Genomic DNA, 27,323 nt, shown 5'->3' with positions numbered 1-27,323 from the left:
GAGTGCTGTCTGCTTGGCCGGGGCTGATGTTGGGGATATTAAACTGATGGAACACAGGACTCTTGATCCCTTTTTTTGGGGCTTGTGTTTCGAGGCTCTGTCAGGCACCTGTTATTGTCTCCTCTGAGACTGGATAACAGAGAATACTGGGTGGCAAAATGCGCCTCCTGAGGCTCGTTTTTTCCTTTTAAAAGATTACAACTTACGGGCCACTTCTGACTAAACTGTTTTTGCCAAAGTTATTGGATTGTCGCCAAACAAACTTCCACAACACATTTCATCTTTAAGACTTCGCTCACAGGCACATCACTTCCAGATGTAGATAATTTTTGTTTAAGAGATCCCATAATGATAATTTAAGTAGTTTGGAAGAGGATGCCGTGATAATAATGTGCATGCCTCACCTGAAGTTGACCTCCATTATATATCGCTCATAAGTAGGGCTGTGGAACCATTCATGTTTTCATCAGGATTAATCACAGAATCTTGTTAATGAATCCTAATTAATCACATTTTTAATCGCATGTTCAAAATCACATTATTTTGCATTTCAAAGCAGTTTTTAAAGGTCCTGTGAGGAGTTTTGAACTGGCTGAGAAACAGACTGAAAATGATACTGATGCCTCTTTATAACCTTCAATAGCAAACAAGTCCATCAGCAGCAACACTGACACCTTCTCTGTTGTCATTTTTAATGCCTGAAACCGCCCTGAGGGGGTAGGTTTCAGACCAGATGATGGACATCTTGCTTCAGAAACAGCCTTTTTTGACTGTTTTCATGGAAAATAATCACATTCCCTGATAAAGTTGACTGTTGAACACAACAGGATGAGGCTTTTGTTGAAAACACTACTTTTGCATGTTTAGGACAAGAGATAAGAGGTATCACTTTGTCCACAAGGGGGCGCCAGAATTGATAAAAAACAAAAGTTCCTCAGCATCTTTAAAGGTGACATATCATGCAAAATTGACTTTTTAATGGTTCTCTACCTGAAATATGTTTCCCTGGCATGTCTACAAACCCCCTGAGAATGAAGAGAATCCATTCTTTCCCTGATCTGATTTCTACACCTTTCTGTAAATGTGTGTGAAACGAGCCGTTTCAGTTTTCTGTGTTTTTGTTACGTAACAACAATATCCGGTCTGTAACGAAGTCAGAGCTAGGAGCTTGTTCAGCCCATAGACTGTATAAAATACAACTCAACCCCTCCTCCGTTTTTCATTACCTGCACAAATGTGTGCTAACAAGGAGCTTAGGAGGGAGGCATGCTAGTTGTAGGCTGTCTTAATAAACACAAAGGTCGGTTTTACTCCCCACGTCTGCAGATTTGAAGATTTTTAAACCATTCAGTGCTTTATAAACCATCAGCAGGATTTTAAAGTCTATTCTCTGACAGACAGGAAGCCAGTGTAGGGATCTAAGAACTGGAGTGATGTGGTCTACTTTCTTGGTCCTTGTTAGGACTCGAGCAGCAGCATTCTGTATGAGCTGCAGTCGTCTGATGGACTCTTTAGGGAGTCCTGTAAAGACCCTGTTACAGTAGTCTAGTCTGCTAAAGATAAATGCATGGACGAGTTTTTTCTGCATCCTGCTGAGACATAAGTCCTTTAATCCTTGATATATTCTTAAGGTGATAGTAGGCTGACTTTGTAACTGTCTTAATGTGGCTGCTGAAATTAAGGTCTGAGTCTATGACTACACCAAGGTTTCTGGCTTGGTTTGAACATTTCATCTGTGCAAATGGTAGCTCAAACTCAAAGTACTTGTGATATTTCAATTCTGTTTGACACAAAATGTGTATTACGAATGAAAAAAATAAATCACAGAATTTTAATGTCTCCAAAGGTTTTTTTTTTTTTTTTTTACAAAGAACTGAGTCTGACAGTGATCTGACATAACCTTTGGCACGCCCAGGGAGGATGGCTGTGGTCTCCCAGGACAAAAACACTGACTGTCACAACAAAAGTCCTGAATCAAAGAAATTAAATCAAATAAAAAAAATGAATAAATTCCTCTTAATGACCTCTATCGCCCCATGAGGAATTCACTCCACACCAAGAGAGCAAATACAGACAGACAAAAGACAGAAACAAGGATGGATGCACATGTTGCATACCAAACAAAAGAGATGCAGAGCATGACAACGAAGCAGTCCATGCACAGATCACTGAAAAAATAAAATATATATATATATGAACGGTGCAACAGCTACCTTAAGTGAAACCAAAACTGGTAGCGCTCCCCCTGGTGGCTGGCTGCAGTGAAGGTAAGAAAAAAGCCTGCCACTGACATTATAATAGATGGCACATATCAGTCAATCAATTAATCAACTTTATTTATGAAGCACTTTTCATAAAATGACACTGTAACACAAAGTGCTGTACATAAAAACAACTTAGAATAGAATAAATAAAAAAATATGTATATGTAAAAATAAAAAGACCCTCCCATCCTAATCCCAACCCCAGCCCTGACCCCAAACCCGCCCCACAATCCTAAGGTTAAGAACAAAATATATGCAACAATAATAATAATAATAATAATAATAATAATAATAATAACAATATAAATAAAATAAATAAATGAATGAAAAATAAAAAAGAAGTTGCTGAAGGAACTGAGGAAACGCTGTCATGATATTTTAATGAGGAAACACTGGAGGAAACAAAGATGTTAAAACTCAACATAGGAAAATACATTTCTAAGATAATAAAACACTAAAATATTAAACCATTTAAAGAAAATAAGATGACATACTTAAAAACATTTTTTATAAATAAAATAAACTAGAAAATTGAAGTATGAGTCACTCACATTATTTAGTTTTTATCGTGCTGACAAGTGTTCATTTTTGGGAGGAGTGAAGTTTCAATTAGTTGTTTTATTTTAAAGCTAGGGTTGGTAGTCTCGGAAAACTAGCATGAATTTGAATCTAGCATTTCCTCATGACTCCGTCTAACCCCTCCCCTCCTCCCTCAGAGCTCCTCCAAAACGCCGCCGCCCCCGCTCACATGCACGAGCGCCGCTGAGTTGCGACCATATGATCGTGACTGATTCAAAACTGGTCCTCACCAAAACATTCTCATAGTGAAAGTTAAAAACACAAACAAACATGGCTGCTGTTAGCACTCACAACTGTCATGCTAGCATTATCCAGTTGTACTGGTGACACGATATCAGGAGAAAAGTTATAACACATATATAATACTGTAACAGCTCTACTGTTTGTTAAACGTGTTCAGTGTAGATGCTCTTAATTCCTACAGTGTTGACAGTCAGTGAAGGCATCAGGAGAGGTGTAGAGTGTGTGAGTGGGAGAGAGGAGAGACAAGAGGAGAAGTTCTTCATTCATTCAAACATTGATTGTTGTTTTGTTGGTTGGCGTGATCACGGCCGACAGTGACCGGTTATTAAAACTCAACATGTTCACGAATCGGCTCGTCATCCCTACAGCGTCCGGACGGACGCTACAATACATCTACATTTTCTGTAGGACTTACTAAATGTCATTCATTCTTCTGCTTGTCAGAGCCCCCCGTGGTGAGAGCTTTTTAGACTCTGATCCGGACTACAGTCCTGAGCAAAGCACCTCATCGGGTCAGAGGGGACAGGCCCGAGGTGGAGCGAGAGGGGCAGTCAGTAGAGTCAGGGGAAGCAGAGGAACGCCGGAGAAATGTACGCGCAGGAGGCGGGCAGAACTGCAGGACGGGATTTGAATGGTTTAAAATTTTGGCACCCAAAAAAGGCTGATTGGTTGGTGTTTTCCCAGGTTTACTCCGGCTGTAGATAGCAGCTTTCTTCGCTCTTTTTTAAGAACACATTATGTATTTATTACCATCAGGACATAAAGATCATTTTAACCAGTATAACAAAAAGTGGATCTAAATCTGATTACCAACCCCAGCTTTTAAGGTAGAGGATGTGACGTGATGATTGGCAGTTCTGTTGACAGATGTGGACTCTTTAGGACTTCTTCTAAGTCTACCTACTGTTATCATTAATAACATGGGCAGAGAGCTGTACTGAGTGAATGTAGGAGTAGAGCTGGGCGATATGGCTGAAAAATAAATGTCTCTTTTTTTGTTTTTTTTGACTGAAATGTTTTTATTTTCCTTCTTAAAAAAAAAGAAATGACTCACAACAAGTTGTTAGTCCACCTTTGTGTACATCAGGGAAGTTAGCTGTTTGCAGGAAGAGATAAAATGCAATGTGAAAGTCATGTAAGGCTGCATCGTTTGATCCTTTCATGTGTACAGTCGTACAGATGAGGCAGGGCAACTTCTGCAAACACTTGAGGCTGAGGAGCACATACCTGGGTTTGATAGTTTTAAGCATGTGGATACACCCATATCTTAACTGATACATCAGTAACAGCTTCCCACGTGTCCTTTTCTTGTCATACGCGGCACAATGGGGAAATGATTCTGGCTAACATTGGCTGCTTTTTCGCAGGTGTTCATGTCCTGTAGTGGTCTCATGCATCATATGGTGAGACACATTTCTTCCACTCAGCTGTACGCCTCTGATTGAGATGTTGAAATAAATTGGTCATACCGCTGCCTTTAAGCTGCAACAAACTTTGCTTTGTTCAAACTTTGGATTGTGGTTTGTTCGAGGTCTGACGCTGCAAAAGATAACCATAAAATGATGAGACTGTGGCATTGTGCCTTGTTTGGAAAGAAGTGCATCATCACTGTGGCCATGTTGTTGTTGTTGTTGTTGTGTGTCTCTGTAGTAAGAAGTCCTGACTGATGCCAGAAGTGCCAGAATATTTATGCCTGGGGATTCTGGGAATTGTGAGAAGGACAGAAGCACTGCTGCAACACTTCTTTTGTTGTTGTTTGGAAAATAAAAAAATAGGGAGAAACTGTGATTGTCTGCCTTTTTCAAGCTTAAAAAGGCAACACCACGTCGGTCCCTTTTCTGCAGGAACTCCACTCTCACAAGTTTTGAGTGATCACGTTCTCCTTCCTCTGAAATCCTGCTGGTGTGTTTAAAGGTGCATCATGTTTTTCTTCTGAATGTGTTAATTGGTCTGATTTGTCCCTCCTTGGAGCCACGAAGGCCTCCTCTCTGCGAGGCGGCACTGCTAACCACCCGCCTAAAACATTCTCGCTGCACAGCTTCCTTACTCACGGGTAATTACTTTACGTCTCTGCGGGTGAAATAACCACTCAAGTATGTCCTTCAATTACTCATCCAGCAACCATGCAAATGGCTTTTCTTTGTGAGGATGAGTCAGAGTGAGATAAGGTTCCTTCATCAGAATGGACTGAAATCTTTTATTTCCTCTCTAATTTGTCCTCCATCTCCACCATTGTTTTGTGTCTGTTGATACAGGAGCACACCGGCCATGAATCATACTGAGGTACACATTAGTTCAGACTCTGCTGACGCTGCCCTTAATCTATCCTGAGCCATGATATGAAAGGATCAGCTCTCTGTATACTTCTCCTTCATGGTCAGTTTTACAAAGAACAAAAGAGCTTGCAATGCTGATCTTAAATCGATCTCAGCATTGCAGTAAAAGCCGTCTTTAAGTCTTAGTGTGTGAAATTATTTCTATTAAAGCAGCATGTTCACCAAGGGGAGGGAATGAGCAGTTCAGGGACCATTTTACATCAAGGTTCAAGGTTGAAGGTTCATTTTATTGTCATTCAGTCACATTTAAAAACATGCAGCATACAGAATAGATAACAAGCTAAAAGTAGACTCTACAAATAAAGAAATGAATACATAACCTCCGCTCCACCAACGCCAACCTCCTCACCCCTCTCACCAAACCCAAGCACCGAACCTGGGGGGACAGGGCCTTCTCTGTCGCTGCCCCAACCCTCTGGAACTCTCTCCCCCAACACCTCAGATTCTCTCCCTCACTCACCAAATTCAAATCCGGACTCAAAACACACCTATTTACAAAGGCTTTTAAACTATAATTGATTGATTTTTTTTCTTGTTTTGTTTTATTTTGCTGCCTTGCTTTTCTTTGCTTTTTTTTGCACTGTTTTTCCTTTGCTTTTCTATTGTATAAATTTTATTTTCCTGTAAAGCGCTTGGAGAATCTTTTAAAGCGCTTTTATAAATAAAATGTATTATTATTATTATTATTATAACATCAAGGCTACAGTAAGTAAATATGAACATGTAGATTAAAACCAGCGAGAAAGTGCAGTAAAGTGTGCATGCAGTCAGAGCGGTAAAGTGCAGAGAACAAACCTAAAGAGAGTTCACAAGTCTCACAGCTTCTGGAAAGAAGCTACACCTTTGCCTTGTTGTTCTGGCTTTTAGGCTGCATCATATATATATATATATGTATATATAACCCCTCTAGAACACTACACTCCCAACATGCAGGCCTGCTCGTCCTACCTAAAGTCTCTAAAAGTAGTATGGGAGGTCGAGCCTTCAGTTATCAGGCCCCCCTCCTTTGGAATGATCTACTAGTCAGGGTCCGGGAGGCAGACACCCTCTCTACTTTTAAGAGTAGGCTTCAAACTTTCCTTTTTGATAAAGCTTATAGTTAGAGCTGGATCAGGCTTGGACCAGCTCTTAGTTATGCTTCTATGTATATATATATTAGAGGTGTGAAAAAATATTGATACAGCAATATATCGCAATACTTTGACCTCCAATATGATATTGATAATTCAACTCTTAATATCTGTATTTTTGTAGTAGTAAAAATGTACATTTTAGCCGAGTTGCAACTAAAATACAACTTCAGTATTCCAAAAACAATTAAGTTTTTCAATCAAAAAAGTTGTTTTCAATCAAATAGTTTTGACTTAATTTGTCCTTTCAATTTTGAGTAATATTGTGTGATTTACATTTACACCATCCCTATTTTAATATCACAATATTGTGATATTGTGATATATGCTGATACTATCGTATCGTGACCCAAGTGTCGTGATGCGTATCTTATTGTGAGGTTCTTGGCAATACTCACCCCTAACATGTATATATATATATATATTTATATACTTATCATCATCATATTATTATATAATAATAATGATAATAATGTTTGTTTATTTAGCGCTTATCAAAACAAACGTAACAAAGTGCTTTACATCATAAAAACTCGCAATTCATGAGGGACAGCTGAATAAAAGAGTAAAAGAGAAACTACTAAAAGCAAGTCTAAGCCTATAGCAGCATAACTAAGAGCTGGTCCAAGCCTGAGGCAGCTCTAACTATAAGCTTTATAGAGTCAACCCACTCTTGAAAGGAGAGAGTGTGTCTGCCCTCCAGACCCTGACTGTTAGATGATTCCAAAGGAGGAGTGCCTGATAACTGACAAGAGAGCTCAGGGACTCCAGGAAGGTCTATGGTTAGTAACTTTAATGGGACAGGGAGAGTTCAAGTAAACAATGGAGGGATCGGGGTCAAATTTCTTTATATGGATTTATAGTAAACTTTCTATTAATAAACCCACAAGTGAGCAACATTCACTTTTATTGGATTGCTATTTGACCAGGAGGATCTATACTTAAGTGATGAAGCTGTCTACTTCATCCACCTCTGGATATGAAGAGACACTTTTCAACTTCAGTGCATGACTCAAAGGATGACGTTGCCTGGCCGAGCTCTATGTCCAGCTCTTTGATCTGGACCCCAATAATTTCCTGTAAGCTTGTTGTAGGTTACACAGAGTTCAGACTGGAAACAGTGCTCGCAGAGGTGTGTAGCCTCAGACACCGCTTCAGCGTCTCATCACACTTCAAACACACACTCGCACTTTAATCAGCTCCAGCGGCCAACAAAAGAGCTACATACTCACCCACGCGTCACTGTTTATAATGCAGAGAAACCTGAGCCACGCTGTGGGTATCTGCACTTGAACCCTCATTATGCACACGGTGGTCTCATTGAAAGGAATGATGGTACAAATACACCGTGAACACATCCTCTAAGGGTCACATAAAGTCGTTGAATTGCTCCTTTTATGTGTTCAGAGCAGAAGGAGTCCGCTCAGTTAATGCCTATTTCCAGAGATAACAAAGCCTATTAACATGCTGCATGCATGTCTGCTCCTGCAGGTTACAAAGTCACCCTTCAAATATTAATGAGCTGAAGATAATAAAGCAGCCTTTTCTTCTTCATGCATTCAAATGTTTGTTTTCTGGTGCGTCATGATGACTTCTCTGACCTCATAAGTCCTCAAATATTGCTTTGTTTCTGCATTCACAAGCTCCACACTGGTCCCTTCTCCAGAGTTTGGGAGCCATTCATCTCTTTGGCACACATGATTTTGTTGTTTTTGTAACCTGTAGGACCTGTGGAGTTGAATTTGCATATTGGCTTACTCCAGAATGTTTTCATACTGATATTCCTGAAGATGCATTTCCATGGTACCCCTATCAGGTAAACAAATGCATAAGCAAATAAAAGCTTGGTGAGTTCATAAACTTTTTTAGTTACAAAGTGGAGCAACATGGATATTACAAATATGATTTATGTTGCTTAGAAGCTTCTAAGACTTGTTAAACAATGTCACCCTCATTTGTGTAGAAACAGTAGCTAGCCCAACTAGTAGTATCTTTTAATGTAGGACCACACTCAGTGGCGCCAAAAAAGGGGGGAAAAGTTAGGATGAATGGATGTATCGGCATGAAATGGTACAGCCCAGCCTGAGTCGCGCTAATCATCTGTGCCACACAGTCAGACAGAAGTTACAGAGTGCGCTAAAGGCAGCTAAATTGTCTGGAAAGACAAAGTCTGGGTCCCAGAAAAGGAGGGAAGGAGAGAGAAGAAAGGGCGACAGTATGTCACCCAGTTTTTCTCCAGGAAAGGTTGGTCTAGTCTTTGAGTGGTTCAAATCAACCTAGTTGAAGTCCACAATGAGATGAACTACGTTGTAGCTAATTATACTAAATGGGTTTTCCCAGCCTCCCTACCAGACTCAGCAGCTGATACGTCAGCAGGTGCACTGTCTCCCCACAGCTCCCCCAACCCAATGAACAAGAAGGTGAGCAATGTAGCATGTCAATTAGCATCATTGAAGGGGGTCTGTGGGAATCTCTTTTTTCTCTCTCCATCTGTACTATTACAAAAGCCTATAAAAACAAAGCTATAGCTAAGCTACATAAGCTACAGCCTATAGTCTGTTTTGGATGCTGGGCAGGTTGAAGCATTGAGTGATTAAGTCTGTTTTAATGTCACGTCTGGGTAGATTGTATCCTGGAGATGTGGGTACAGCAGTTGCACAGGGTTCTTGTGGCCTTTCGTGATAGGGCCCAATGTGATATTTTTTCATGGGGCCCAAAATCCCTGGTGGCGCCCCTGCCCACACTACTACACTGTCAAAACAAAAAAAAAGCTGTGAAAACTCAACATTTCAAGGCAACTGTCTGCACTAGATTTTTGAGTTTTGAGGCTAACTAGAAATCTTACATTTGAGCCAACTGATTCTTTTTTGGTGAGATGACTTATCATTCATTTGAAGTGTAACTTAAAGGTGACATATCATGCAAAATCGACTTTTTAATGGTTCTCTACCTGAAATATGTGTCCCTGGCATGTCTACAAACCCCCCGAGAATGAAAAGAATCCATCCCCTGTTCTGATTTCTCTACCTTTCTGTAAATGTGTGCTGAAACCAGCCGTTTCAGACTTTGCAGGTTTTTTTCACTCTTTTTTAGGAACACATCATGTAATGATTGCCATCAGGACATAAAGATAATTTTAACCAGTATGACAAAAAGTGTATCTAAATCTGACTACCAACCCCAGCTTTAACCAAAAAAACATTTTAAGGCCAACACTTCTAAGTTTTGATTTATACAGTATAACAACAGGGAGGTTGGAGTGGGAAGACAGCACTTTCAGAAACTTTACCATTTTAAATAACTAAACAAGGAGGCATGCTGAAGGACTCTTGCTGTTTTCAACTGCTGTTACAAATGAAACAACCATTAACAAGCCTAGCAGGGTTACTTGTTATATGGAGGCATAGGTTTGAACATCACTGTCTCTGCGTGACTGCAAAATCTGAGCCAGCTGGGAGGGTTTTTGTTTGGCTGCAGTATTGTTTACAGACTGAGGTCTCGACTTCAACCAGAGCATGTTGACATGTTGATTCTTAATGAACAACATGTCAAATATTCTCCACATAAAGTATGTCTGTGCGCTGCGCACTGATGGATGACCTACAAAGCTCTCAACGTTCAGACACTTTCACATCTTAGAGATCTCATAGTGCCCTATTACCCCTCTAGAACGCTACACTCCCAACATGCAGGCCTGCTCATCGTACCTAAAGTCTCTAAAAGTAGTATGGGAGGTTGAGCCTTCAGTTATCAGGCACCTCTCCTTTGGAATCACCTACCAGTCAGGGTCCGGGAGGCAGACACCCTCTCTACTTTTAAGAGTAGGCTTCAAACTTTCCTTTTTGATAAAGCTTATAGTTAGAGCTGGATCAGCTCTTAGTTATGCTGCTTTAGGCTTAGACTGCCAAGTGAACTGATCTCACCCCTCTCCCCTATCACTTATTTTAACTCTTCCTGTCCCATTAAAGTTAGTAACCATAGACCTTTCTGGAGTCCCTGAGCTCCCTTGTCTCGTAGGTTCCTCTGGATCTCTGCCGTAGACGGCCAGACACCAGCTGCTTCAACTACCTCTATCCAACCATCCATCCATTATCTTAACCGCTCATCCCGTTAGGGGTCACGGGGGGCTGGAGGCCTATCCCAGCTGGCTTTGGGCGGAAGGCAGGGTACACCCTGGACAGGTCGCCAACCTATCACAGGGCTAACACAGAGAGACAGACAACCATTCACAAGCACACTCACACCTACGGGCAATTTAGAGTGAACAATCAACCTGGTGAGCATGTTTTTGGACTGTGGGAGGAAGCCGGAGTACCCGTATGTATGCACGGGGAGAACATGCAAAGTCCACACAGAAAGGGGATTTGAACCAGGAACCTTCTAGCTGTGAGGCAACAGCGCTACCCACTGCACCAGCATGCAGCCTACCCCTATCCATCCCACAATAATCATTGCTCTCTTTATCAATTCACTTCAATTCAATTTGCTTTATTGGCATGGACAAAGATTAGACATAAGATTCATACACATACATTACATATATATTCATTACATATTATATACATTACATATATATTCATTACATATAATATATATTACATATATATTTATTACATATTTTATATGCATTAATGAACGATGGCGTCACCCATACAGCAAATCTCAATGTCCTCACTTGATGCGGTATGCTCATAAAACCTTCACCTAAAATGAAATATTATCTCCTTCTAGCCCTCCTTACAACCCAAACCTGGTGGAGGCAGACGGTTGTCTAACATGAGTGTGGTTCTGCTTGAGGTTTCCACCTGTTAAAGGAAGTTTGTCCTTGCCACTGTAGGAGTCCCTGAGCGCCCTTGTCTCGTAGGTTCCTCTGGATCTCTGCCGCAGCTTGCTAAGGGCTACAACTACTATCAATCAATCAATCTTTATTTGTATAGCGCCAAATCACAACAAACGTTATCTCAGGACGCTTTTACAAACATAGGAGGTCTAGACCACTCTATGTCAAGTTATGACCCAACTTCAAGACAGGGTAAGACTCAGTCTGACCCCACCTTAATCCACCATGAGCATTGCACATCGCAGTATTTAGCTAGTTACAGTGGTGAGGAAAAACTTCCTTTTAACAGGCAGAAACCTCAGGCAGAACCAGACTCATGTTAGACAGCCATCATGCCTCGACTGAGTTGGGTCTGGAAAGACAGTACTACTAACGAAACTACTATCGGTCTTACCACTATCATCTCTCTCTCTGTTCATCTCCCTCTATCCCTCTCTCCAACACGGTCTCAGCAGATGTGTGTCTAACATGAGTCTGGTCCTGCTGGAGGTTTCTGCCTGTTAAAGGAAGTTTGTCCTTGCCACTGTAACTTGCTAAATGCTGCAAAGTGCTCTGCTCATGGTGGATTAAGATGAGATCAGACTGAGTCCTGTCTGTAAGATGGGACTGGATCGGTGGCCTTTGAGGAAAAGACGCTCCTGTGATGCATGATGAGTGTGATTCTCCATTTGTCAAGTTGTTGGCATCAAAAACGCCTATTGATGTTGAAAAAGCTTCTCACCAGTAACAACATAAGCTTTCATTTGGCATGGCCTGACGTCATGATTTCAGCGCCTGTGCCATGATTTACTCCAACTTTCCGAGGTATTGTTCCAACTTGAGGGAATGTTTGCCTTCATTTCTGCAACTTGGAATTCATTTGTTGGATCATCCTGACACCACATGAGCTCTGGGTCAGTTACTTTAGTGAATGCATGTTTATTCCTTCTTGTTATAGCAGCATTGAAAGAGATTTTTAGACTCAAAGAGTGCAGGAAAATGCAGACAAACTCCTGCAAAATAGCCTAATCAGAAGTGTTGAGCTGAAGAACAGGGAACCTTTGCTAACACAAACGAAGAAGAAAGCCATTCATCATTTCCTTTTTCAGAGGCATTCAGCTTGCTTTATTTTTTTTATCTCACATGAAAGTTAAGCTAGTTTCTGCTCCTCCTGCCTTGGAGGAAGATAAACAGTGCAATAAGCTGAAATTTGTTTCTAAGCTTTTTCCATTCTGAGTGTTTGAGAGTGTTGATCTGAACGAACATGGAGGAGAGTTGTGCCTATTCATGCCAATATCTCTGCTTTAAGGATTAATGAAAAAACTGAAATTCAGGACAGCTGCATGGAATGAATTCTGTCTCATTTCTTTCAAGATGAGAGAAGGTGAGAGCTCTGCGCTTTATTGGTCGGTGCAGATTACTGGGAACTTGCTGTTTGAGAGAAAGGAGGATTCTTGTTACATATTCACACAATAACACACAATCGACTTTTTATTGGTTCATTTACATAAAAAGTCTGGACTTAATGAGCTGTGTGCTTTCCCTACTTCTGTTTTTTTAATCATTTGGCACGCTTTGATACAAAGGTTGGATATTTTGGAAACCACAAGTATTGACTGAATTGATTAGAGCTTCGGTGCGCCGGCCTTCTCCTTATCCCCGAGCGCTGCATGAAAAACTGGCCTCCTTTTAAAAGCAGCATCATTCGATAGAAGTGCAGTCAGTCAATATTAAAATGCCAGCCCTCAGTCTCATTATAAACACTCTTGCATGATGTTGGTTTCAAAAGCTGGACCTTGACTCCTCTAAGTGTTTGCCTTTTAACAAGAAAGAAGCATTTTGAGCTAGCTGTAGGTAGTTAATAAGATTCTCAGGAACAAACTGGAGCGCTGGACAGAAACATGACTTTTATCCAATTATCCATCCGTCAGTTTGTTTGCAGAGCCGCAGAATCCCACCTGAACCAGAGGAAGCATTTTAATAGGCCTTCTTCCTCATTTGTGATACATGTGAGAGTGAAACTACAGATCCAAACACAAGGGTTTTTCTAGTTTTATGGTTATTTATTTGCACGAGGGATGTACACTTCAAGTATTTTCCGCGATCGATCTTTGGAAATGTTAACAATCAATTATCGATTAAAAATTTTTAAAAAACGTAGACGTTTTCCATGTGAAAAACAATGCCAAATGCGTTTCACCAATAGACTGTATAAAATATGGACATAGTATCCTTGTCGTCACCCATCTGTTTCTGAAGGCCAATCGTCGGCGGCAGCCATATTGCTGCTGTTGAGCCAGTGTGACGTAAAGAGGCGGAGTTTGAGCCTCCTAGCCAACAGCTACAGTGTTCCCGCAGGCAGCTGTGATCTCAACATCTTCCAAATTGCTGCGTTAGAAAAAAAATTCACCCCCCTCACAGTGAGAGCACATCAAGAAATGAGCTATCCAGACTACACTCATCTTTTGAACCAGGCTGTAAACATGTTTATTAATGCTGCAAAGATCGTCTTTTTCCCATTTATGTGTATGTGGTTTCTGGTACTCCCGGAGCCAGCCTCAAGCGGATCCTCGATGAACTGCAGCTTTTAACAATTCCGCATTGGACTCGTATTTTTAGACCGGAGGTTGCAGCTTGGTTTTTCCCCTGAATCAAATTTTCCTTCACGGCACAATGTATATAACTGACGGTATTGAGTAGTTACAGATCGTATTGAGGTGTTCAAAACGTTAAACACGCTGAATATCAACATGTGGAGCAGGCTCATGATCTCCGCGGCCATATCAATCAATCAATCAATCTTTATTTGTATAGCGCCAAATCACAACAAACGTTATCTCAAGACGCTTTTACAAACATAGGAGGTCTAGACCACTCTATGTCAAATTATGACCCAACTTCAAGACAGGGTAAGACTCAGTCTGACCCCACCTTAATCCATCATGAGCATTGCACATCGCAGTATTTAACTAGTTACAGTGGTGAGGAAAAACTTCCTTTAACAGGCAGAAACCTCAGGCAGAACCAGACTCATGTTAGACAGCCATCATGCCTCGACCGAGTTGGGTCTGGAAAGACAGATAGAGGGGAGTAAGAGAGAGACATGCCTGAAAAGCCCTCTTCTTCAGTCCTCCTCAGAACAGTCTGTTTTCTCTCTGACCACGCCCCCTCAGGAAGTGGATGTGCCTCGGCTCTCCGGCACGTTGATCTAATGTTTACATGTTGGCTGAATATACACGGCTGCTCACAGATCGCTTTACTTCAACCCTCTGAATTTGATCCTGACGGAGAGGCGCCTGTAGCAGGACCTTTCTGAAGGATTGGTCACAGATTTAGTGTTTCTTGTTGTTTTATTTGTCAGTATGTAGACGTGTGTCTTGGTACACAGCTACAGCTACGAACATGTAGCTATGTGACTATGCTAACTAGCGCTAGCACTTATCCATGAAAAATAAAAATCATCCACTAGATCTTCAAATCTGCAGACGTGGGGAGTAAAACCGACCTTTGTGTTTATTAAGACAGCCTACAACTAGCATGCCTCCCTCCTAAGCTCCTTGTTAGCACACATGTGTGCAGGGAATGAAAAACAGAGGAGGGGTTGAGTTGTATTTTATACAGTCTATGGGCTGAACAAGCTCCGAGCTCTGACTCTGTTACAGACCGGATATTGTTGTGATGTAACAAAAACACTGAAGTCTGAAACGGCTCGTTTCAGCACACATTTACAGAAAGGTGGAGAAATCAGAACAGGGGCAGAATGGATTCTTTTCATTCTCGGGGGGTTTGTAGACATGCCAGGGAAACATATTTCAGGTAGAGAACCATTAAAAAGTCCATTTTGCATGATATGTCACCTTTAACATATTATAATGAAAGAATTATTTCAGCTTTATTAATTACTGCTGTCTGTATCCTTTAACTCCTGAGACAAGCAGCTTCTCTTGATTCTCGTCTCTTGCATCCTGCAAAGGGATTTATGTTGCATAAATATCAGTTTCATCCAATAAAATCCCCCAAAGTTAAATCTCTGTCGACACAATGTTCTTAAAGTGCATTTGTCTAAGTGTTGGGTACAAGCCAATCAAAATGTGAGGTGAGCTCAGAGTAAATAAGTCTAAGTTGCAGAATCACTGTAAGCTCAACAATCTGCTGCTTTCGTCTCTGAACGCTTGAGCAGTTGAGGAAGTAATTGGTACATGGTTTGCAAAGTGCATTACACCCCGACAGTGGATGCTGACATACACACTTTTTTATAATCTGTGATTGCAAGCCATGCCTGGAGGTTTCAGATAAATTCATACAATAAGCCAAGGAGCGAATCCCTCCTGCAAATATGCTGAAGCTAACGAGGCGAAGGTAAGGTGGAATACATGAATTTTAAATGTTTCCTTACGTGAAGTTTTTCATCATTGATTTGAGTTTATGTAACCTCTTCTGAAAGTTTTAATCAAGATATGTGCAATTTAAGAAAAAGTGACATATCTATTGTTAACTTTAAAATCAAGACTTCCCCATCTATCTGTCAGACAGCAGCGTTTTCACCTCACCCTGCAGGAGACGCCGCTCTCTTTGATAACAGAGACGTGTCAAGAATCTCTGAATATCTCTTATTTTCTTCTGGGCCTCATCCATTCGCACTGTGATAACCTTTAGCTTTGACCGCAGCTGTCAAATCCAGAATTCCCTTGAATATGAAAAGAATCGCTCTCTGATCTGTAGAAGGATTCAGATCGTCTCTCATTTCAATTTCATTTAAAGTTAAAGCTGCTGTTGGTAGTCACGGAGTAAACATCTGTTCAGAGAGAGGGACTTTGAATGTCAACACTACCCCTCCCAACCAGATTTCCTCTACGCCCCAACACAGATCAGCATGTGCAGCCATGATAGTGCCGGACTCATAACCAATCACAGGACGTAGCAGGGGCTGCCCCTTAAGCAATCAGGACAGAGGATTGGAACATTGCTTGACACAAAGGCATTGGAAAACGCAGAGATTTCACAGTCTCAAATTACTCCACTTACCGATGAGTACAGATGGGGATTATGACCTTTTCTCCAAGCCCAGCAGAAAAAAGAGTAATGTTTTTTTTACACCATTCCTACCAACAGCAGCTTTAAAGGCAGATTTTTGGTCCCGAGTCAAGTCAAGTCAGACTTTATTTATATAGCACATTTAAAACAACCGCAGTTGACCAAAGTGCTGTACAAGCTTAGAAACACAATCAATAAAAACAAATAGTTAAAATAGTTTAAAGCTGGGGTTGGCAGTCTCGGAAAACTAGCATGAATTTGAATGTAGCTTTTCCTCATGACTCCGTCTAACCCCTCCCCTCCTCCCTTGGAGCTCCTCCAAAACGACGCCCCCCCCGCTCACATGCACGAGCGCCGCTGACTTGCGACCATATGATGGTGACTGATTCAAAACCGGTCGTCACCAAAACACTATCATAGTGAAAGTTAAAAACACAAACAAACATGGCTGCTGTTAGTACTCACAACTGTCATTCTAGCATTATCCAGTTGTACTGGTGACACGATATCAGGAGAAAAGTTATAACACATATATAATACTGTAACAGCTCTACTGTTTGTTAAACGTGTTCAGTGTAGATGCTCTTAATTCCTACAGTGTTGACAGTCAGTGAAGGCATCAGGAGAGGTGTAGAGTGTGTGAGCTGGAGAGAGGAGAGAGGCTTTTTAGACTCTGATCCGGACTACAGTCCTGAGCAAAGCACCTCATCGGGTCAGAGGGGACAGGCCCGAGGATGAGTGAGAGGGGCAGTAAATAGAGTCAGGGGAAGCAGAGGCAGGAGACGGGGACTCAGAGTACACGCCGGGGAAATGTACGCGCAGGAGACGGGCAGAACGGCAGGACGGGATTTGAATGGTTTAAAATTTTGGCACCCAAAAAAGGCTGATTGGTTGGTGTTTTCCCAGGTTTACTCCTGCTGTAGATAGCAGCTTTTCTTCCTTCTTTTTTAAGAACACATTATGTATTGATTGCCATCAGGACATAAAGATCATTTTAACCACTATAACAAAAAGTGGATCTAAATCTGATTACCAACCCCAGCTTTAAAAGAGTAGATATTTAAAAAAAACACACACAATAGATAGTACAAGAAAAAGCCAGAATAAATAAAAGCAAAATAAAAAGTTGGATGTCTCGCTCAACAGGTATTAAAAGCCAATGCAAAGAGGTGCGTTTCTGGATTTAGTTTTCTGATTAGCTTCTTGAATCCATCATTTCTGACAGTGCTAGGCAAGGCAAGGCAAGGCAGCTTCATTTGTATAGAGCATTTCATACACAAGGGCAACTCAATGTGCTTTACATTAAAACATTAAAAGCATTGGAGACATTCAGACAAGCATAAAAGAACACAATTAAAATGACAAATATGATAAAACAGAAAAGAAAAGGAAAATTAGAAATATATTAAAAATTACATTAAAATTTTAATTTAAATTGGGTTAAAATGAGCTAAGATAGGAAGGCAGTGGCAAATAAAAAAGTCTTAATCTTTGATTTAAAAGAGGTGAGAGTTGGAGCAGACCTACAGCTTTCAGGGAGTGTGTTCCAGATATGTGGTGCATAATGACTAAACGCTGCTTCACCATGTTTCAGTCTGACTCATATGAAAAGTGGATCATTCCATTCAAACCATGGGGGTGCTCAATGTCTAATTTTACATTATTTTCCTGTTTCCCGTAAAAATAGTGTCTCATTTATCCTATTTTGACATAAATATAGACTTATTTAATGTAATTCTGAGAACAGCTCTTGAAGTGTTAAATCTCCTTAAAGTGGTAATTAAATCTCCCCTGGTAATTAAAGGTGGACTCTTCCATTTAGTGGGGACCTGTGGAGCAGACGTACCTCAGCTGGTCTTTAAATCTTTCTACGTTCATGGCAGCTCAAAATGTCAGGAAATAAAACTTCAGTTGATCCTAAAAACTAGTGATGAAGATGAGGAGCAGCTTCATGAAGAGGGCTGTGAGATCAAGGATTACCGGACCACACAAAAACTGTACGGGGCCAAAAGAACGAGCAGGAATACCCAAAACTGTCTGAAGCCTCAAAAACAATCCACAGCATCCCATCCACCTCCACACCATCAGAGAGGAAATTCTCAAAGACAGGATTTACAGTCAACAAAGCAAGGAGCGCACTTCTGCCCGTACACACAATGGTTTTCCTCACGTACAATTTGAAAAGACTCAAGCAGACAAAGACGAGATGAAAGACTGTTTTAAAAGGTCCTGTTAAGAGATTTAAAAACCCTTTAGCTGGTTCAGGTTTGATTTTGAACATTATACAAATGTTTAGTCTTAAGTTGGACAAACTACCCTCTGCAGTGCTGCTCTCTGCTGTGTGAACACTGTTTAAATATCTCCTGATTCCTTTCTCTATAGTGGAGCGTTGTTCCATGTTTAACAGATGGTGGCCTTATTTGAGTTTTCTCTTCATCACCTCGTTGTTTTTGCAATATAGATTTAAAAAATCTAAGTTTTATACTTATAATATTCTGTTGTCCCTTTTACTTTAAGCTACGAGTCTCTTAATTGTAAATGGTTATGTGTAATATTGTCATGCGGTCACCATCATGCAGACTTTGGGTCAATAAGGAAAAACAACAAACATTCCACTATTCGTCGACTATGGGCAAAATCTGATGAATCAGATTCGACTAAGCAAATCCTTAGTCGGGCTCACCCCTAGTATACAGAGTTGACACAGTGTCAGATTAACGACTCTGCTTTGAGCTGGTAGGTTTTGAGTTTTCTTCAGTATCGCTGTCGGTCGTTTCAGCTCTGTGTTTACATTCAGCTCAAAACGTCTTTAAGCTCCGCCTACCTCTCACCCTGCGACATGATTGGCTGATCAATGCCGTCTTCTTCTTCTGCTTAATGTTGGGTGGCAACTAGCGTTCAAGGCACATTAGCAACCCCTCCTTTTCCAGTGGTTGGGGGGTGTCATTACAGGTTTAAATTATGACAGGAGCAAACGAGGAGTTGGGCAATGTCTCTGCAACAAACTCTTTGAAATGAAGCCAAAGCGCTTTGAAACAGGAAACCGCTGTTTTGAAGAGGACACACATTTCTTTTGGCTGAAAAACACTGATGTAATCACAGAGTAACCACTTGCATAAAACGTGAACAGAAACAGGTGCATTCAGGGCTCCATGGTGTCAGAGCGGCATATGTTAAAGCTGATGAAGTCAGGGGATAATTGAATATATTGGGACATAGGGACAGTTGTCCCAGTTATTAGGACAGTCCCAAGTGGAATAAAAGTAGATTCACAGCATGATTATTCAATTTGAGGGATAGAGCCGCTCATGTCAGGACCCATGAGAAGGCAACACATGCTGCTCAACAATTCAAATAATCCAGGTTTAATGCAATGTGTGTCAACATTTTCAACGTGTTGCAACACTCATGGGAAGGTTTACAAAAACAACTGTAGTCCTCTTAGCCTGCAGTAAATAGGGTTAACACATAAGTACGGCGACATCATGAGGCCAAAAAGAGGCTGTAAGCTGTGAAAAATTTTAGGATGATCATGTCTTCCCTGCAGCACAAAGAGGTAATTTTAAGGTTATTAAAGTAGTATTGAAATATTTCAATTTAACACCACTGGCAGACTGTTTACCTCTGAGCAGCACACGTCACTGCACCGTCTGAAGAACATAAATTGAAAGCGAGCTGGTTGTGGCGTGGAGAGAAGGAGAGGAGTGGGGTTTAGTTTTGGGTTGATTTGGGACTGTGAGGGTTTAAAATGAGTTCAACGTGTGTGTTGCAGAGCACCATATGTGCACAGTCCTGCAGAGCGTTAGTGAAGAGGCCAGAGCGAGGGACGGCCTGAGAGGAGCAGCAGAGGAGCTGACCGAGAGCCGAAACAAATTCCTCTGGAGCTCAGTGAGAGGATGCTCTGTCTTCTCACAGGTGTACAGATGAACGGGATTATTAGGGCCTGTGTGCATTTACGCCATTTATTTCACTGCAGCCTCAGAGGTGCTAACTTTTGCAAGACTAGGAAAGATGTGAATGATCTGTGTTTAATTGTTCTGTAAACAACAGCTGCTGCAGAGGCTGTTTTTGCACTGACAACGCAGCCTTTGTTTTTTTGTAGACAATGGATACAGCAGTGGTCACAGGCCCTTATGCATTGTACTTTAGCCATGTTGATTGATTGCAGTGAGCACCCTCTTGGGAAAATGTACTTCATCAGTGCACAGGCCATGTGTCAGCCCTGTGTCTAGGAAATTAGTAGCTGTGGTACATATCTGCTAAAAATAAAGGGGACTTCACCATTTCTTCCAACCTCTCCTGACGCAGATGCATCTTAAAAGAGAGAGCGACTAGGAGTTGAAGAGGAAAAGCTATCATTAGTGACAATTAAAAGTGTCTTTTGTATCTGCTGAATGCTATCGTCACACTTCTGTTAATTGGTACCTAAAATCTGTTAAATGTATTGCATTGAGTAGTGAACAATGTTTTAGTTCCATGCAAACCTTACAGAAAGGAAATGTCTTATTTAGTTACTAATTAGACCCTCAGGTGATACCAGGGAGGCAGACGTATGACATGCATTAACCCACTCAAGTCATTAGTTTTCCTTCCTGCAAGGTGACACATTAAGAGGACACTGTACCAAACAGCATTTACATTGTGCTGCATGTACTCAATGAAGCTGCCAGCAGCTAGGGTAGAGATGCAATCTGTCCTGTTTTTCCCAGAATTGTTCTCTTTTTTTTTCACCAGCTGTCCCAGGAAAATAAAAACCTCTTTTTTAGGGGGGGAATACAAAAACCTAATTTGATCTCCTTCGTTCTGTAGTCTAGAAAGGTCCCCGTGCTTCTGTGGCTTTTTAAAATTGTCTCTGTTTTCTTCCTGTCTATGTGTACGTCACATGCGCGCCCTAGAGCTCAAAGCAGCTCAGGCAGGGAGGGAAACTTGACCGAAGAGAGACAGCAAGCTGAATTGACCAACGTACTCCTTACTGAGGTCTTCTTCTCACCAACTTTTTGCGTCTCCATTTGAAATAGCAGGAGAGACGACTGATGAGGAAGGAGATGGAGCAAATACATGCAAGCCACCAGCAAGAAAAAAAAACAATATACTGGTTACAATCCTGACTGGGTGACACTGTCAGAGTTTGAATGGGTGCGGCTGACCCAGGGTCAATTTTTCCACCACATACGTTTTGTGTTTGTGGAAAAAACGCATTGGAAATCCACGAAAAAAAAAAAATCATCGAGCTGTGGTATCAAACAAAGAAGACAGGCAGCCAGTGCATCTTTTACAACCAAGAAGGTTCACCAGAAGAAGACAAGATTGCAGCTGCAGAGCTTACCAGGGTTCTATGTCTGAATTTTATGTTCATTTGGTCAGTCTGAACCAAGCGGCAAACTCCGGTCTCAAAAAGACGATCTTTGCAGCATTAATAAACATGTTTACAGCCTGGTTCAAAAAACGGCTTGGTCCTACAAAGCTAATCTCTCTAATGGCACACACTGTACGGGGGGTGAATTTTTTTCTAACGTGACGGTTCAGAAGATATTAAGATTACGAGTTTTGCCCAAATAAGGACATGACTGACGTGACTCCTGGTCGGAAACACACAGCCATTGGCTAAGGGGCTCACACTACGTCACACTCTGCCTGGTTGAGTTCCGCATTACCAATATGGCTGCTGCCGTCGATTTGCTTCAAAACAGCTCTCAGGAACAGATGGGTGACATCACGGATACTACGTCCATATTTTATACAGTCTATGGTCTGAACTGGTAATAGTGGCCGAGCACTCCCCCCAAAACAATTGGTCGAGTGTCCTTTTTTTGTCACGAATCCAAGGTGGCAACCCTAAGCTATGGATGGGCATTTCAATCAATCAATCAATCAATCAATCAATCAATCAATCAATCAATCAATCAATCAATCAATCAATCAATCAATCAATCAATCTTTATTTGTATAGCGCCAAATCAAAACAAACGTTTTCTCAAGATGCTTTTACAAACACAGGAGGTCTAGACCACTCTATGTCAAATTATGAACAGAGACCCAACTTCAAGACAGGGTAAGACTCAGTCTTACCCCACCTTAGCCACCATCAGCATTGCACCTTGCAGTATTTAGCTAATTACAGTGGTGAGGAAAAACTTCCTTTAACAGGCAGAAACCTCAGGCAGAACCAGACTCATGTTAGACAGCCATCATGCCTTGACCGAGTTTGGTCTTGAAAAGAGGGATAGAAGAGAATAAGAGAATAAGAGAGAGGGAGCGGTGATAGTGATGAGAGGAGTAGTAGTAGCTGTTGCCGCTGGAGTCCAGCACGTCCGTATCAGCTTGAGTCTGGAACGTCCACAGTAAGAGGATGTCTATAGCAGCTCAGAGGGACCTACGAGACAAGAGAGCTCAAGGACTCCAGAAAGGTCTTTGGTTAGTAACTTTAATGGGACAGGCAGAGTTAAAGTAAGTGATGAGGGGGGGGAGGGATGGAAGGGGGTGAAATATAATATAAATAGAAAAATTCAAGCTAAAATACTTTGCGATAATCATTAGCATCTATTCGGCGATTATTCGAATAATCACCCCCCCCACACACACACACTCACACACATGTCCCATTAACAGCCCGTTTGTGTGGCAGACTCATTAACCAGCAGCAGGACAAGGAGCTGCTAGTAGCGGGCACTGACATCATCTGTCTGGATCTTCATGTCGGTGTTTCTGTGATGCGGCGTGGCGTGTTTGTTTACATTTTACAGCCATGCTCAGTCTCTGGAAATACGTGTGTAGTGGTGTGAGATTCAGAAACTGAGAAAATTGCAGCGACTGTCACTAATGTTCTTCTTTTGCTATTTAATGCAGTTAGCAAACTGCTATTACACTCTAAGCCAGGGGTGTCCAAACTTTTTTCAAAGAGGGCCACATATGATGTTGTCAGAATACCTCAGGGCCAGTGGCTCCTACTGAGACTTAGGAATCCCAAAAGTTGTATATGAAATATTTATTTAATAACAATCATTTAAAATGTTGTCTCAATAAATCAGTAACTAGGTAGTCCTCAGTTCTCCACAAGCCATGTACACATGAGCAAACGTTATCTTCTTCTGGAGGAAAATGTTTCTCATTCGGGTCGGGCAATGTGGGAAAAAGTATTGTATCATTATTTTCCTATGGCAGGATCCTGATCTAGATTTCACCACTTCTTTTTTTATGTGGTTTTTAAGACTTTTCTGACCAGCAGGCAACATTTTAAGAACAAAATAATTATTTTCCTGAGTTCTGAACATTTTTGATGCACCAAATTTTGCCTTTTCTGCACAATTTCATAATTTTGATCTTGTCTTGTGTCCTCTTTTGTGTCTTCTGAAGTTTTAGTGTTCATCAAGAACATTTTCACATCATGATGAAAACATTAATTTGAAAACCTGTCAACTTTAAGAGTTCTTGTGTTTCTTCTTTATTGCCATCTTGCAGAATTCCCAGAGCTTTGGCTTTAGACAGGTAGTCCATATGAAGCTTTTTGAGACATTTCTGGATTGACTTTAGTTTTGTTTGTAGAAAGAACCTTCTTTGCTATAAATAACACAATTCAAGATGGAAGCTTGGGGCCATAAATAAATGGACCTGGGGCCACAATTGGCCCCCGGGCCGTACTTTGGACACCCCTGCTCTAAGCTCTTAAGCCACCGTCTGGCGGGAATACTGTATTACAACCAGGCACCGGTAAAGATGATGAAAATTTGTACTTTTAAAATGAGGAAATATTCTAAGTAACTCTTAGATTTTTACAAAGTGAACACATATTCGAAAATCATTACCCATCCCTGCAAGCAGTAACCTCCGGTCTTAAAATATGAAGCTCATGCAGAAGTGCTAAAAACTGCAGTTCATCGAGCATCCACTAGAGGCTGGCTGCAGAAACACCGGAAACCACATACACACCCATTCAAAGAAGACAATCTTTACAGCAGAAATAAACATGTTTACAGCCTGGTTCACACAAAATGAGTTTTGTGTGAGTAGCTCATTTCTCTATCAGCACACACTGTATGGGGGGTGGATGGTTTTATAACTGTATTTGCGAGGATATGCACCCTGAAGCGGTGAGCGAAAAGGCTAAAGGCCCACCTCTTTACCTCACAATATGGCACCCGCTGGCTTCAAAACAGCACTTCAGGAATAGATTGGTGACATCATGGATGCTACTTCCATTTTTTATACCATGTAAGGTACTAATTAAGCCCTCAGGTGATACCAGGGAGACAGATTTATGTCATGCAGTAACCCACTTGACAGCAAAGTGACGCAAATTAAGAGAAAATAGCACATAATATCATTTACATTGTGCAGCATGAACTCAATAAAGCAAAGTGTAATAGTAGATCATATGTTTTTGAGTGGCTGCTCATCATGCAAACATGAGCTTTGCTCGTCCTTGATATGCACGCACACCTCCCTTTAGATGATTTGTTTGAGCTGCCGATGTTTTTTTAGCTGAACAATTTCACTCTTCATATTACACCAAACTGCAGGCATGACTCGGTTCATATTGCAGGAAATCTGAGGGAGGCAGGTAGCAAGGCAAATCAATTATGTTCAAATGTGTCACAAATGATGTGCAGCTTTCTGATCACCACCTGCAGTGTTCAGGTAACCAGCTGATGATTGCACACTGATTGAAAGTTGTGGGGAAAGAATCAAAACAGCATTCGACAGTGTCATGCGGCAAGACCCAGATGCATTCAAGCAGGCAATCAGGAGATATAAATGACAAATATTATATCAGTCTGTTTTTTTTTTCATTGTTTTTGACATGGGGACATTGGTGGGATGTGATCGTGACATTATGTTGTTGATCTAAAAATTCAAGCAGAACTTCCTCCAAGATGTTAAAACCTTATTTGACCTCCAAGAACAGTGCTGCATAAATTTACATAAAAAAGCAGCTTCTCTACTAAATCCTATTACACCTTAATGCAGAAATGATCTTGATTTGTGACCTTATTAGCATAATTGCTGCTGCTTAAAAGATCACAGCTGATTAAGGTACAGCATTAAGAGGTCTAGTGCTTCATTTTTAGTCAGTTTAAGAAATTAAATGTTGCTCAGGGTTCAATATGTTCTCTTCACTCAGTGCAGAGGTGGTGCACTTTGATTATTGTGTGTTAAACACTCACTGACCTTGTGCCGTGTTGTGTTTCAGGCTGGAATGATTCGCACCGACTCTGATGAATACTTCATCGAGCCGCTGGAGAGAGGAGCTCAGGACCTCGAGGACCAGGGCCGGGTCCATGTGGTGTACCGCAGGTCGGCTCTGTTGCAGGCTCCCGACGACATCCCAGAGGATTACCAGCTGCAAGGTAGGACACACACACACAGGATGTTTACTTCTGCTGCTGCTGGGGCTGAACGTAATCCAACCGAGGCTGCAGCACAGCTACTACTACTGCTGCTTCTCTGTCTGAGATTTATTATGCACATGGTGACACTACTTTTTTATTCTAACGTGCAAAAAAAATCCATCTGACAAACTCTCTAACTGTTAAGAAAGTAAAAACAAAAGTTAGAACAAAAAAGGAAAAGACTTCTCAAATACAAAGCTGGTTATCATCAATCTTTATTTATAAAGCACCAAACCACAACAAACGTTATCTGAAGGCCGAGCAGGTCTAGACCGTACTCTATGTTCTATCATTAACAAAGACCCAACATCAAGACAGGATCAGATGCAGTCCCATCTTACAGACAGGGCTCAGTCTGATCTCATCTTAATCCACCATGAGCAGAGCACTTTGCAGCATTTAGCAAGTTACAGTGGCAAGGACAAACTTCCTTTAACAGGCAGAAACCTCCAGCAGGACCAGACTCATGTTAGACACACATCTGCTGAGACTGAGTTGGAGAGAGGGATAGAGGAGCTGAAGAGAGAGAGTGATGAAATGATAGTAGTAGTTGTAGCAGCTGGAGTCTGGCACGTCCACAGCAGTAGTCTGTCTACGGCAGAGATCCAGAGGAACCTACGAGACAAGGGAGCTCAGGGACTCCAGAAGTTCTATGGTTAGAGTGACAGCCTGGGGGAAGAAACTTGGTTGTTTTGGTGCACAGTGATCTGTAGCGCCTGCCGGAGGGGAGGAGTTTGAAGAATTTGTGTCCACGGTGTGAGGGGTCAGCGGTGATGCTACCTGCCCGTTTCCTGGCCCGGGACCGGTACAAGTCCTGGATGGGGGGCAGGTCGACACCGATGATTTTTTCTGCAGTCCTTGTAGTCCGTTGCAGTCTGTGTTAGTATAAGTATGTTAGTGTAATAAAAGAGATAATCATAAAAAAGACTTAAAAATAAATCAAATCAATACAATGAGATTAATAAAATAAGTACAGGTAGAAAGAAAAAATAAAGATAGGTTAAAATGAAAAAGAACAGATAAATATAATAAGTTATAAATAAATAAATAAATAAATAAACAAACAAATGAATAAATAAATAAATAATTAAATAATTAAACATACAAACAAATAAATAAATAAATAAATGAATAATTAAATAATTAAACATACAAACAAATAAATGAATAAATAATTAAATAATTAAATAATTAAACATACAAACAAATAAATAAATAAATACATAAATAATTAAACATACAAATTAATAAATGAATGAATAATTAAATGTTGTTTAAACATTGCTTATAATAACATAAATTTGCAAGTGAAATGTGGAGTCTTCAGCCTCATCAAATGCTCTTCATCAGGTTATATAACCGGCTCATGCCATTGTCATCCCGTCTGAGGAGAAGCGGCCCTGATCTCTTCACAAACAAAGCCTGTGAGGTGTATTTAAAAGCCTTTTAAAAAAAGCTGTCTGGTAAATCACTGCTTTGTCTTCTGCTGTGATTATCATAGTTATTAATGAAAACAGCCGTCACCGTCCGCT

The 27,323-nt window shown here is 41.0% G+C and overlaps 1 protein-coding gene across 2 annotated transcripts in view; it reads left to right on the top strand.

Annotated features, from left to right (window-relative positions):
- adamts3 (ADAM metallopeptidase with thrombospondin type 1 motif, 3) overlaps nt 1-27,323 on the top strand; it is a 299,298-nt gene that overhangs the window by 39,837 nt on the left and 232,138 nt on the right. For both annotated transcript variants that reach the window (XM_034692333.1, XM_034692334.1), the window contains exon 4: nt 25,593-25,749. In XM_034692333.1, the coding sequence (XP_034548224.1) occupies nt 25,593-25,749 (157 nt within the window). The remainder of the gene's footprint in view (nt 1-25,592; nt 25,750-27,323) is intronic.

The sequence above is a fragment of the Notolabrus celidotus genome, chromosome 9 (assembly GCF_009762535.1).
Source record: "Notolabrus celidotus isolate fNotCel1 chromosome 9, fNotCel1.pri, whole genome shotgun sequence".
Classification (NCBI taxonomy): domain Eukaryota; kingdom Metazoa; phylum Chordata; class Actinopteri; order Labriformes; family Labridae; genus Notolabrus; species Notolabrus celidotus.
This window is presented reverse-complemented; position numbering and strand designations above follow the sequence as displayed.